The sequence below is a fragment of the Phacochoerus africanus genome, chromosome 3, assembly GCF_016906955.1.
Source record: "Phacochoerus africanus isolate WHEZ1 chromosome 3, ROS_Pafr_v1, whole genome shotgun sequence".
Classification (NCBI taxonomy): domain Eukaryota; kingdom Metazoa; phylum Chordata; class Mammalia; order Artiodactyla; family Suidae; genus Phacochoerus; species Phacochoerus africanus.
Window position 1 is genome coordinate 34,580,716 of NC_062546.1, and position 13,498 is coordinate 34,594,213.

The 13,498-nt window shown below is 47.7% G+C and overlaps 1 protein-coding gene across 4 annotated transcripts in view; it reads left to right on the forward strand.

Annotated features, from left to right (window-relative positions):
- The first annotated feature begins 533 nt into the window (after positions 1-533).
- Positions 534-13,498, forward strand: part of RALGAPA2 (Ral GTPase activating protein catalytic subunit alpha 2) — a 271,866-nt gene continuing 258,901 nt past the window's right edge. For all 4 annotated transcript variants that reach the window (XR_007133912.1, XR_007133913.1, XM_047771595.1 and 1 more), the window contains exon 1: positions 534-747. Coding sequence is in view for 2 of the 4 variants with exons in the window: in XM_047771595.1 (XP_047627551.1) it covers positions 642-747 (106 nt within the window). In the remaining 2 variants the exon portion in view is untranslated. The remainder of the gene's footprint in view (positions 748-13,498) is intronic.

The following is a 13,498-nucleotide window of genomic DNA, read 5'->3' on the forward strand; positions in this document are numbered from 1 at the left end:
GGGCTGGTGCACAGGCCAGAAAGTGTAGGTACAGAAGCCTTGGGCCTCCAGGGGTAAGGAGCGGGCAGATGCTGCCCAGTCGCTGGAGACCTTGGAAATGAGTTTCAGCGCCACGCCTTCAGGAGAACTACATCTCCCAGAAGCACTTGCGGCCCACGGCTGGGGAGGAAAGCGGAGGACGTGCTCAGAGCCCGCCCACTGACTCCAAAGTGCTGAGGGCACGCAAGCCTGATTGGAGGGCCCGGTCGCAGCGCATCCCGGGACCTGTAGTCCAGCGTGAACGTGGGGCCAGCTTCTTTGTGATTTGCGGCTGGGGCTCTGCGCCCTGGTGAGCCCCCGGCGAGGCAGTCCCCATCACGCTCGAGTGCGCTGCGCCCGAGGGGGCGGCCCGCACCTCCCGCGGGGGCGGGGCGGCGGGTTCCGCGCCGTCACCGCCTTCCTGCCCCGCCCCTCGCCGGACCAGCCCGCCCCTCCTTCCTGGAGCCACAACCCGGGCGGCGGCAGCAGCAGCGGCGGCGGCGGCGGCCGGGCGGGAGGCGGCGAGCGGCCCGCGCGACACGCGCCGGCCCGACCCTATGCGGTGACTCGCGCGGCGCAGTCGCCTCCTGCCCCGCCGGCGGGGCCCGGGCTCCCGCGGCGGCATGTTCTCCCGAAGGAGCCACGGGGATGTGAAGAAGTCCACCCAGAAGGTGCTGGACCCCAAGAAGGACGTGCTGACCCGCCTGAAGCACCTGCGGGCGCTGCTGGGTGAGGCGCGCGGTGCGGCCGGCGGGGCACTTGCAGGCGGGTCGGGGGTCGGAGCTGGGGGGCGGGGGCGCCAGAGATCTCATTGTTCCCCGGAATGCGGGCACCCCGGCCCTCGGGCTCGCTTGTGGCCCCCAGTGTAACTTATCCCGGATTCTCACGGTGGCCCCGGGGCCGGGCATAGCTTGGACGGTCCCCTCCCCACAGAACCGGACCCAGTAGTCCTCATGAGCACACCCTGGACTGTCAGCTTCCCTCCCAGATTCTAATTTTTAAACCGAGACCGTAAGTGGACGGAGACCCCAAGTGGTCCCAGCTTAATTGAACTGTCACTCCCTCCCCCCTGCCACCGCACTTTAATTTTATTTTTACTTATGAGCTCGATCCCCAAATAGGCTGGGACTCCAAGTGGCCCCTGGATACATTTGATTTAAGTGTCATCTCTCCTCCCGTGGGTCCGGATGCTTCAGTTTCTTTGTGTCCTTCGTATGAAGGGGGGTCCTCGTGTCAGCTTGGAGGGAGGGTGACTTTCCTGGGTTCAAGGAAGCTGCTTCTCCTTTATTGTCAGGATGACACCGATGGTTATGTGCCTTCTTCCGTTTTTATGAGCTTGCTGGGTGGAGGGTCTGCAGAGCCCAGGTGGGCCTGCACTTGACCTGTGAGGAAGCTCACCCCTGGGGGTGTGAAGTGTCCACAAGGCTTCCTGTCACCAGCCGCCTGTGATCTGTAACTGGTTTGCTCTGTGTTTGTTTTCTCCTCTTAACTCCTTAGTCTTCTGTTTAGGGTGAAAACACCTTTGCCATTACAGATGGACTTGTGTGTTTGGGGGCTGAGAAAAGGATACCTTATATTTCCTCTAGCTATCTTTGTTATTCTTAAATTGAGCACAAATCACCTGATTTAGGGCACACGGTCTTAATGTGTCTGTCGCTTGAGGGAATATGGTAGAAAAGAATTCATTTTATATGTGAGAATTTTTTTTAAAAGATCTTGTTCATGAGATGAAAAGTTGCAAGTGATTTCTATTTATACTCTGCGAAGTACTTCTAAGGGGGAAAAATACACACACCTGGTTTTGCCAAGTGAAGTTTTTCACATTCCCGGATTCCTTGAGATTCCACTGTCCTGTTCAGTTTGGAATGAAATGTAAATTAGGCACTGTTACAGGGATTAGTTTTCAAGACTTTGCAAAGTGAAATGCTGTGTTCTTGGTAAACTGGACTTTCTACTTCCTGTACTGAAATACCAGGAGCACACTGCTCGCTTTATGCGGAGTTCCTACTGGTGACAGCTTAACACCTCCTGCAGGGGCATTTTTGATAAAGGAGAAGTGGAGTAGCATTGTAAAGCATTTGATACTTGGGGCCTTTTTTTGTGGTAGAGAACTGGAGCTTTTTGTTCTGGCCAGGTCTACAGGATTAAATTAGCTACATTTGTAAAAGGCAGAATCAATTAAATCTAGATCAGTTGGGGAGTTCCCTTCGTGGCTCAGTGGTTAACGAATCCGACTAAGAACCATGAGGTTGCGGCTTCGATCCCTGGCCTCGCTCAGTGGGTTAAGGATCCTGCATTGCTGTGAGCTGTGGTATGGGTCACTGTGGCTGTGGTGTAGGCTGGTAGCTACAGCTCTGATTCGACCCCTAGCCTGGGAACCTCCTTATGCCACTGGTGTGGCCTTGGAAAAAGACAAAAAAAAAAAAAACAACCAAAAAACAAAACAAGAAACCTAGATCAGTTGGGTCTCTTAGGACATTGTTACCTTTCTGAGAAAGTATTTAGTTTTCTAGGCTCTGTAGTTTCACTTCAAGGTGTGTATCTTATTTTGAGGAACTTTCTTTGGTCCTTTCGTTGAGCCATTTGACCTCAGTTTTGTAGCAGTGGAGGAGCTCCTTGAAATTTCCTTATGTATATGTATATGTTTTTCTTTTTTGATGCATGTGCTTGTGGAATGGCCCGGTTTATTTTGTTTATCACTGTAATCTTTATCCGTGGGGCTAGATTTTTATAAATTGTCTGAGGAGTTCCAGCCAAAATGCTTCATGTAAATGTTCACTTACAACTGTGGTTTAAAGACTTTAAGGAAAAAGAGTGCATCAGTGTACTACTTCTGTCATGTCACATCCCCTATTTATTTGCTGCAAAAAGGAAAAGTCTACTTAGAAAAAGAGGCCTTTGGATCGGAAAGATAGAATTTAGCTGAGATCAAGAAACTATTTGAAGGAAATGAAAAAAATTACTACTGTGTTTTTATTTGTATATTTACATAATAGTCTTGCTTTTCATATATTTTCAAGTGATAATGTTGTTTTTTACATACCAAGTTGATACCACTGACCTGGATTTGTAGCCTGCAGCTGCATGACTTTGGGCAAGTTACTCAGCCTGTCTTTGAACCTGTTTCTTTACTCTGTAAAATGGATGTGGTGACGGCTGCCTTGTAAAGGTCGTTGGGGGTGTGATGTGCAAACTGCATCGGCTTGGAGTAGGCATTTAACACTTCCTCTCCCATTGCTTGTCTCCTGTCATTAATAGGATAGGACAAGCATGTTTGATAGGTGGTCCCCTCTCCTTTCTTATTTTACTGATTGTGATGGATTTGTTCCCTCTTCATAAAAATTAGTCTGCATTTATGACACCTGGCTAAGAAACACAATTAGCTGTGAAAAGTAGAGTATTTCTTCGTGTCAGGGTGATGCCTCTAGTTAGAACTTGCTTGGCTACTTTCACCTGACTGTGTATTGTAGATCAGCCTGTTAACTTCGTTTCCTGTGTGTGTTGGGGGTGTGTGTGTGGGGGGTGGGGTGAGGCACAGGCAGGGCTTATGGGGGCCAAGCCTAACATAGTTCTGTACTGTATGTATTATGTTAATTAGAGGAAGAACAAAGAGCCGTTAGGTCATCTGACTCCCAGTTCTCCTTAGACTGTTGAAATCATCGTTGGGAGAGTAAATAAGTGAGCAAAACACAACGGAATGGGCAAGAAATGTACTGTGTGTTGCTGTGTTGCTGCCGCAATGATTCCATGTCTAATTAAAGGTTGAGTGCCTACTGTGAGTCCGTGAATAGGGTACAGAAATGACACTGATGTGGCAGGAAGGACGGCTGTAACAAGCTAGTAAGCCCGTGGTGTATTACGTAATGGGAGAGGGGCTCGTGTGATGGACTCCGTTACAGAATTTCAAAAGGAGAAAAAGATAATTAAGAATGGCACAAAGATAGGGGTGTCTTGAAGGAGGCTTTACAGATGCCGGGCCCTAAAGAATGGTTAGACTAACTCTGTTCCATAGAGATACTTGTGAGCCACAGGTGTAACTTGAAATTCTCTGGTAGCCACATCTAAAAGAGTAAAAAGAAACAGATGAAATTAATTTCAGTAATATAGTGTATTTAACTCTGTACATCTAACAGGTATTATTATACAAGTAAGGAAAATAAAATGTGAAACATTTTCCTTTTTTTTTCATACCAAGTCTTTGAAACCCAGTGTGTATTGTACACCTGAGTTCAGGCCACAGCATTTCCAGTGCTCAGTGACCAGATGTGCCCAGTGGCTGCACGCGGGACCAGGCAGGGCTGGACTTGGGGAATGTAGCGAGAGGGGCAGGGTGTTTCTTCCCGAGGGGCTGGTGGTGGAAATACGCCAGGCTGCCTCTTCCCAGGCCTGGGGTGGGGGGTGCGGTGGGGGAAAGTGAGTGAAAGGCTGGGCACTGGGGACAGGGTGCTAGGACCCTGGTCCTGAAGGTGTCCCCAGTGTCGGAGAGGAGACTGCAGTAGTGCGTGGGCCAGGGGTAAGGGCAGGACAGTGCCTTGGACTTCGGGGTCATGGGGCAGGAGGTGGGGTGGCCTGACCAGTTGAAGCTGTGGCAGGTTGGGGCCAGATCAGAAAGGGCCTTGTTGCTGGAGTTAGAAGCGCAGATCTTATCCTGCAGGTGAGAGGGCCCAGTAGGAGAATTCTTAGTAGGTCAAATGATAAGATTGGAGAACTGCCTTTCTGCCGGCAGGACGAGGGAAAAGGGGCTGGGGCTGATGGGAAGGGTGACACTGAGAAGGCTGGCCGTGAAGGAGCCTGGAGTTGGGCCCCGATGAGTGGAGGGAGGGCGGGGGCTGGCGAGCTCTGAGGGGAGTGAGGAGAGGGAGGTTTGCAGCACTGCACCCTGGGGTGGTTGATCTGGAGGAGGAGAGGCTGGGATCCCCGGCCACAGGCAAGTCAGATCTGGTGATGCCAGGGTTCAAATATTTGGAGCCAGAGAGGCCAGAACAGTCTCTCACAGATGCTCTATATGCTGATACAGCAAAATCAAACATATTGAAGATTTCCTTTTGTGCATCTGTTTCTTTATGTAGGAACAAGTTCATTGGCAATTTAAAATGTTGCCTTTTAAGCTTGTTATTAGCATTTCCCCATGACTTGTTCCTTTTATTTTTATTAACTGCAGTGATCTGTTGAGACTGGGTACCATAGTTTAGCTTACCATTTCCTGGGTGCTTAAATTGTTTCCTTCCTTCCATCTTCTCTCCCTCCTTTTTTCCCCCCTCTCTAATTCTCTCTCTTTTTCTTTCTTTCTCCAAGATAAATCATACTGTTCTAAACATCTTGGGAAGCAGCCTTTTCTGTCTTTTTGCATTATTTCCCTAGAATAGATTCCACTCAAGTCAGATGGCCGGGCTGGGCACGATCATGTCTCCATTCACGGCGCTTTCCTGACTCACCCTCCTTGGCCCTGCCGGCAGCAAGGATGGAGACAACCATTTCCACTCTAGTCTGACAAGCAATACACACACACGTTATTATTTGATCATTGGTGTCAGGTATTTGGGAGAACGGGGGTGTCACGAATAGAGCTCATAGAATTGGGAGGAGACCCTGGCTAGTGACAGAGGAGGATGAGGTTGGCGTGATGTATGTTGAGAAGAAGGTAAGATCTAAATGGAAATGGCTGGGGGGATGTTGGATGTGGGGTCTGGAGTTTACTGAGAGGTTAGTATGCTGTGATATGGTTGTTTATTGTCGTCACGATCCCATTGAGTAGCCCCTGAGCCTATGATGAAGGTAGTGGATCTTCCCTGCCCCTCTGCAGCCCGGAGATGGGGGAACTGAGGCTCACAGAAGCGGAGCCTTGTCCTGTGAGGGGTGGGGCTGGGAGTCCTTGGCCTGTAAAGCCCATGTTATGTTTTTGCTACTTGTCTGACTTAAAAGCATATTTACATACCACAAAATGTATTTACCTACCAGAATGAATGTTAACATATTAACAGAAGCGCAGCAGTTTTCACACATCTCTCAAAAACATCGCTTTGAGTTTTGCTGCTTTCTTCCTAGTGTGTTTTACCATATTTCTTCTAGGAAGACTTGAGGCTCTATTTGATTTGAACATGACAGAAGATGAAAAGATTCCTTCTGTGCATCATCCCTGCTCCTAGGGCTTGAGATTTTCTAGACCTTCTCATGTGAGAAAGGTGACCTGAGGGTGAAAGTCTGATTGAGCTCAGATGCTTTGTTTGAAATAACTGAAAAAGAATGCCCACCACCTTTTGTTCTGGAAAGAGAGGTAATTGATAGGTCCGGAATATTTCAATGTAAACTTTTATAATTTTTATTTTGTTTGTAAGTGCTTTATTTGTGAACGGACATAAATATTTTGGTAGCTTTTTGGAGTACTGATCTTCAGTCTCTAAATTAAGTACCATAGATGAAACTAGAGTTGTTGGAGTTCCCTATTGTGTTGCAGTGGTTAACGAATCCGTCAAGGTTGCTGGTTGGATCCCTGGCCTCGCTCAGTGGGTTAGGATCCGGCGTTGCCATGAGCTGTGGTGTAAGCCAGCGGCTAGAGCTCCGATTAGACTCCTAGCCTGGGAACCTCCATATGCTGTGGGAGCAGCCCTAGGAAAGTCAAAAAGACTAGAAAAAAAAAAAAGCTGGAGAATTTTTTATCGTTTTTAAGAAATTGACTTTCAAAATAGCAAATCGATTCAATTTAAAATTTAAAATTATTTTTAAAAGAAGGAATGCATTACTCTTGTAAAAATTAAGAATACGTAATATGTAAATGTAGTAGGCAACTATCTTGTTCTGAATTTAAAAAAAAAAGTCAGTTTCATGTACATTTTTTTGAGTGTGTATGTGCCTGTCTTGGTAGGGCAGCCAAACAGTTGCATTTACCACGAGGGTGTTAATGCCTAGGTCGAGTGGGATGGAATAGTATGGGCGGCCCCAGGTGTAGAGGAGGCACAGCCAAGGGAGGGCGGAACTGAGGTGGGTCTGAGATTGTGGATCTGGGAGTTTCCCAGGTGGACGGGATGAGGGTGAGGAGACTGCAGAGGCAATGGTGTGGCCACCGTGGGCTGAGAGCATCCTTTATCCTGTGGTCTGGGTAGATGCTGGGAATCAGGAAAGAGTTTTAAGCAGAGGAAGAGCCAGGTCAATCCTTTGTTGGTGACCAGTCCAGAAGTCCCAGTCTCCCTGAGGTTTGCACCGTGGATGCCTGGAGAGTGAGAGCTCCCATCTTTTGGATGACAAACCAAGAAGATGTCAGTGTTCATTTTTCCCTCCACGTGGAGGGCACCTGCCTCAAATCGAAGTCCACACTCAAGAGGGAAGCAGAGCAGAGAGACAGAGACTCAGAAAGGGTCTAGCAGACCCTCTGTGAGCTGAGGGGCTCAGCTCTGCCTTCCATCCTCACCCCCAGCTTCTTAGTTGCAGGAGCCCATGACACCCTGTTTTTGCTTTAGCCAGCTTGAATTTTATTTCTGGGCCTTGCAATGGAAAAAGAGTGCACATTAATATGCCAGGAAGAGAAGGGGAAGTTCCAGATCAGGGATGGATGGGTGTGTGCGTGTGTGTGTGTGTGTGTGTGTGTGTGTAGATACAGTTTTTACATTTTTTTCCCCCTGTCTTTTCTCTTTTTAGGGCCGCATCTGGCATTGTAAGTTTTTAACTCTTTTCTTTCTTCTTCTTTTTTTTTTGTCTTTTTGCCTTTTCTAGGGCCACTTCCTGTGGCTCATGGAGGTTCCCAGGCTAAGGGTCTAATTGGAGCTGTAGCCACTGGCCTACACCACAGCCACAGCAATGCCAGATCCAAGCCTCGTCTCTGACCTACAGCCGGATCCTTAACCCAGTGAGCGAGGCCAGGGATTGAACCTGCAACCTCATGGTTCCTAGTCGGGTTCGTTTCCGCTGCGCCACTACGGGAACTCTGGTTTTTACATTTTTTTAAGACCTGGGGGAATTTGAGTTTATTTACATTTAGGAGAAGGAAGTAGCAAAAGAACAAAATTGAAGAAAAAGTAGAGAGAAAGGGGATAAAATTGTGAAAACTCTGGCACTCGGTGGAATCAGGAGGGTGAGGCAGTAGGTCAGGCTTGACAAGGGGGCACCGCTTCCCCTAAGGCCACGGATGGGGCACTGGATGACAGGGTCGTGAAGGGAGCGCTCATATGACATGAAGCCAATTGCCGAATGGCTTTCTCACTGGTGTAGTGATAGGAGCTGAGTGTGTCTCCCTCCTTCTTCTCTGCCATGTAGCCTCATAAAATAAAGAAAATATTGTAATCTGAGAGACTTTTTGTTGTTCATTTGGGGAATGATCTCATAAATACAGTTTAACTTATGTATTAAATCATTGGCCAGAAGGGGGAAATGTGTATATGTAAATATATATGAATATGTGTAGAAATAAAATAGGGCCAGTTGAAGTGATGCAGGTGCTGCCCACCTCCTCAGTGACCGTGTACCCGAGAGTGGCATGAGGTGGGACAAGGGAAACTGCTGTGTCCCCAGTGGTCTTTCCTTCATGCCTCTCAGTGTGGGAACATCTTCCCTCCTGGGTGTGGCTCTGGTGTTTGAGGCTAATTTTGCGTTTCTCCATTTTTACCTTTAATGTGACTTAACCCCACATATGACGTAACTGGATTGAATTGATATCTCATATGCATATAGCACTTTACACTTTTGCACAGTGTTTTCTCATATTCTCATTTGATCAGATTGCTGCCCTGAGCAACCTGTTAGCAAAGGATTTACCTTCTAGTTTCTTAGTAGAGCTTTGTTTCTGAGTTAGTTCTGAATCTTCTTTTCAGGGTTTCAGCTTTGATTTTTGGAAGAGAGATGTCTCATAACCATTTTATGTCTTCTGCATTGTTTTAGAAACTGAAACCACATCTGAAAACCATTGAACAGTGTTTTAAAAGTAGTTGTAATCTTCAACAGTAAATATGTACTTTGATATCACTTTTATAATTACAGCTTGATTAAAAAAAATCCCTTTGACAAAGATAAGGAGCCCATTGATACTGTCTTGTGTTTGATCTTAGTGATGGCACATTTTTATTTAGGCTAAAGCATGCTTTCAGGGACACTTGAGGGACTGGTGCCCTTGCTCACAGCCAACTGTGGGTGCCTTGAGAATGTGCCCTCAGTGCGCTCAGCTGCAGGATATCACTGACTCGTGGCTCCCGCTGCCGCCCTCCGGCGTCTGCAGCGTCGGAGCCAGAGCTGAGCTCCTCCTGGGCTCCCAGCCAGTGACTGCACAAGCAGGGGAACCAAGGTGGCCTGTTCACTCGAGACCGGATGCCTCTAAGGGTGACTTTGGCTTGAGGGCTCCAGGTTGGCCTGGCTGGCAGCTTCTCAGACCTGTGCCTACCCTTCCTTCTCCCCCTCTTGTGTGCAGGGGTCATCCCTGCCCTGTGGTCTGCAGCCTCTGGCTGCCTCAGGTCTCCCCTTTATCTTTCACAGACAGCTCCCTCTGTGAACCTCCTGAGTGACCAGTCTTGGCTTGTGTCTCCTCCTCAGAGACACCATCCCTTTTCCGGGAAGGCACTGCCCATCCTGCCGTATACAGTTCTCCCAGGGGATGGCATAGGCATATGACTTCTTCACACCAACTGTCTTCATCTGTCTTCCCTGAAATGACCTTCCTCAGAATTCCCACAGTGTTCTCTGCCTTCCATTTGGCATTGATTGCCTTTCGCTTTCTTTTTTTTCTTTTTTTTTTTTCTTTTAAAACTTTTTAGGGCTGCACCTGTGGCATATGGAGATTCCCAGGCTAGACGATCAGAGCTACAGCTGCCGGCCTACACCACAGCCACAGCAACATGGGCTCCGAGCCATGTCTGCGACCTACACCACAGCTCACGGCAACATCGGATCCTTTACCCACTGAGCAAGGCCAGGGATTGAACCCATGTCCTCATGGGTACTATTTGGGTTCATTACCGCTGAGCCACAGTGGGAACTCCTCACTTTTGGCTTTGTATTCTGCTTATCTGTGCTCTGCCTGATCTCTCCCATGAAAAGACATCGACACTAAATGACATGGAGAACACGAACCGCTTCTTGTACGTCATGATTCCTCCTGGTGACATGCTTCCTCATTTGTAATAATGATAAGTAGCATTTAATCATGTGCTGGGCACCACCAGAGACGCTTGCCATGTGTTAACACATTGAATCATCTCCCAAGTGAGTAGGAAATATCATTATCTCCATTTTACAGATGAGACCCAGAGAAGTTGAGAGCATTGCCCAAGGTTGCACAGCTAGTAAGTGAAAGAGGCAGCTCTCTGCTCTCATTATCATTTTCCTGCTTCCTTAGTTGTTAGAAATGGGGGGGGGGAGATTACCATTTAGCTCCTGTTTTATCCATTTTATTTCCATCTCCAACTTTTTCCCTAGTGAGTGGTTTTGACTGTAATATAGGCCAGCCCCAATTCAGAATAAGTAGAAGCAGTTGTGCATTGCCTTAAAATGTCTGATGAAACTTGATTCCTACAAAAGAAATAGCTATATGAAAATATACAAACTAGCATGTATAAACTAAGCTACAGGGCTGTGTTATACAACCCAGGGAATAGAGCCAATATTTTATAATAAATACAAATGGAGTATAACCGTTAAAAATAGTGAATCACTCTATTGTACACCTGTAAGTTATATAAGATTGTATATCAACTGTACTTCATAAAAATAAGAAACTAATATATGTAAAACACATTTGGTTTAGCACATATTTTTTGGTGTAAGTGTTGTGTTTTATTGTATTAGAACTTGATATATACTAAAGACAAAGTTTTTAGACTCCTGCATTTGAAAGATGTGTGTCAAAAATGATTAAAATAAAAACAGCTCTGCTTTTTAAAACTTTAGCTCTAGGAATGTGGAGTAGATCTTTATCAGAATCAGCTTTACACACCAACTATCTATCCCAGAGAACAAAGTGTTAACATCTTTCTGATTTCCAAGAATTTTACTTTCTGCACCTGGTTTCCCATCCACGTATAAACAAATGAAAATAGTACATCTTAGGAAAGGAAGTGGGACAAACATCACTTTTACAGCCTTTCAATTATACTTAGATTTGTTTCCTGTTCTGCTGTCAGATTTTACTGCAGTATCTACAAGGATATTTTTGGTTACAGGTAACAGAAAACCCAAATATACACTTGAATAGTAAAGAATTTTCTCTTCTACAAAAAGCATCCTGAAATGTGGCCTTGAGCCAGCGGGCGCAGCAGCTCAGAGCCAAGGCGTCCACACTGTCTCTGCCTTCCTGCTTTGCCCTTCTTAGTGTCCTCCACGTGGCAGGTTTGTCCTCTGAGTGGCAGAATGCATTGCAGGCATTGCACCTGGACAGGACAATGTCTGGAAGCAGGAAAAAAGAAGTCTCTCTTCTTTGTGTCCCTTTAAGGACAATGAGCTTGGCCTGTGTGCAAATAAATACTATCATGGAATTAAGGCTAAAACTGAGACTGGGCTTTTGTTGAGTGAATATGATGCTGGTGGAGGGACAGTGAAAGGGCTGATTTAAAAGGTGGATTGTGAAAACCAATTTAGGAAAAAGAAAAAAGAAGTGAAGACTTTAGGGGGATCATACGTGACAGGATGGTGGGGTCATTGGGTTCAAGGGCCTAGTAGGGTTGAAGAGTTGTCGGAATTAGGTTTCAAGAAGGAGTGAGCAGGAAAGATAAGGGGCCGGGAGGAGGAGAATGGATTGAAGAGTTGGAGGTGGGGAGGTTAGAAGGGATGCCTGGGCAGGGGGTGGAGGTGGGCTGGAGGATGGAGGTGGGATGGGGGTGGAGGTGGGCTGGAGGAGGGCTGGAGGAGGTGAGCTGGAGGAGCTGGCATGGGGTGGAGGTGGGCTGGAGCACCGCCTCAGTAGAGACAAGGAAGTCAATGCTGGTGCTGGGGGGAAAGACAGTGAGCCAGGCCCTGCAGTCTTCAGAGGGCCCGCTGCAGGGAATGGAAGACTGTGCAGCCTGGGTCAGTGGTGCTGGGATGCGTGCAGACCAACTGTGTGGGCAGCAGAGAGCACCATGTGTGAGAGCAGCACCAGAATGTCCGGGTACCATAGTGGGGAGCAGGGAGGGTATGTGGGTACAGGAGGAAAAGGAAAGGCTTACCTGACTGTGAGCTGTTGGGCTGCCAGGTGGAGCCACGGGGTGGTGGGGGGGTGAGGTTCACTGGATAAAGGAAGGGACCTATGGTTAGGAAGCTGGTGAGCCTGGGTGACGCCCAGAGGGGTATGGAGGTGACAGTCTGAGGGTGTCATGTGGGGAGCTTAGGTTTTCAGTGTTGTGGGTGGAAGCTGGAGTGCATGGCCTGAGGGACACTCTGGTGTGCTCCTAGGGGTGGTCCATACTGCTTCTGGTTAGGGTCTCTTTCTTGAGTCTGGTCCCTTAGGCAGCACATGGTGGGGAGGTGGGGGGAGAGGCTGGATGTCCTCAAGGATAGAGGGGAGGACCCCCTGTGCCTCTGTGGGGGGTGGGGGAAGGTTATCATCAGTATGTTATGGCTAAACATCTGGTGACTTCAGGAGCAAGTCCATGCCCACTGTCCAATGATGTTTATACCTAAAAGTATAAACATCATTGAAACCATGGCACCCAAGAGGTTTTTTTTCTGAAATAATGAAGATTTCATGCCATTGGAGAAAGTGTCCATATGGACTTTGATCTTTTAGTTCTTGAAGCTTTGCAGAAATTCTAAGAATGACTTTGCCTGGTGGAGATGGCAGCTGGGTGGGGTGTCAGGCAAGATGTCCTTACCTGTGAGCTGATTTGGGTGGGTGGGTAGGCCCCTCCCAGTTCATCCTCTCCCTCAGACTTCTCATAGCACACCTGCGACCAGAGCCTGATGCACAGGGCTGAGCCTGTTGTCTGCTGTGCAGGTTGGTATCTCCATGCATAGGAAGTTTTTGTGTTTGCATGGTCAGTCCAAGGGTGTTTTTAGATGCATATAGATGCATTTTTCAGATGTGAATTTCTCTTTAATAGTAATGATGCTAATGATAAAAGTAGTGATTTATCACCGAAGCACAGTCAGCACACCTACTGTCTTATGACCTGACAGCCTGCCCAGTCTTGAGGGGGCTTCGCTGTGTGGCTTTGACCTTCTCACCGGGTGAGTTCCAGGTCAATTACCTGCCCTGGCCCAGTACTGCAGAGAGGAAGTTCTTCAGCCCTCCTCCCGTGGTGGGGAGGGGGTCCCCCTGTACTCTGGTTAGCACCCAGAAACCTTCTGTTGAAGAAAGTTGGTATCAGTGGGCAGCCTCTGTTATTTGGATCCATTTTTTTCTGCTTTTCCTTCTTTGACGGAGGCAGTGATGTGTTTCTCGGGGGCATCTCTCCGTGGGTTTACTGGCTCTTGTGGCCAGTGCAACTTCTTAGTGACAAGTTTCTTTCTCATCAGTGTTGCCACGCAGCGTGGCATGAGAATCCATCCCAAACCTGAGGCTTTCCCACCAGGCGTCTGTCTTAGTCCC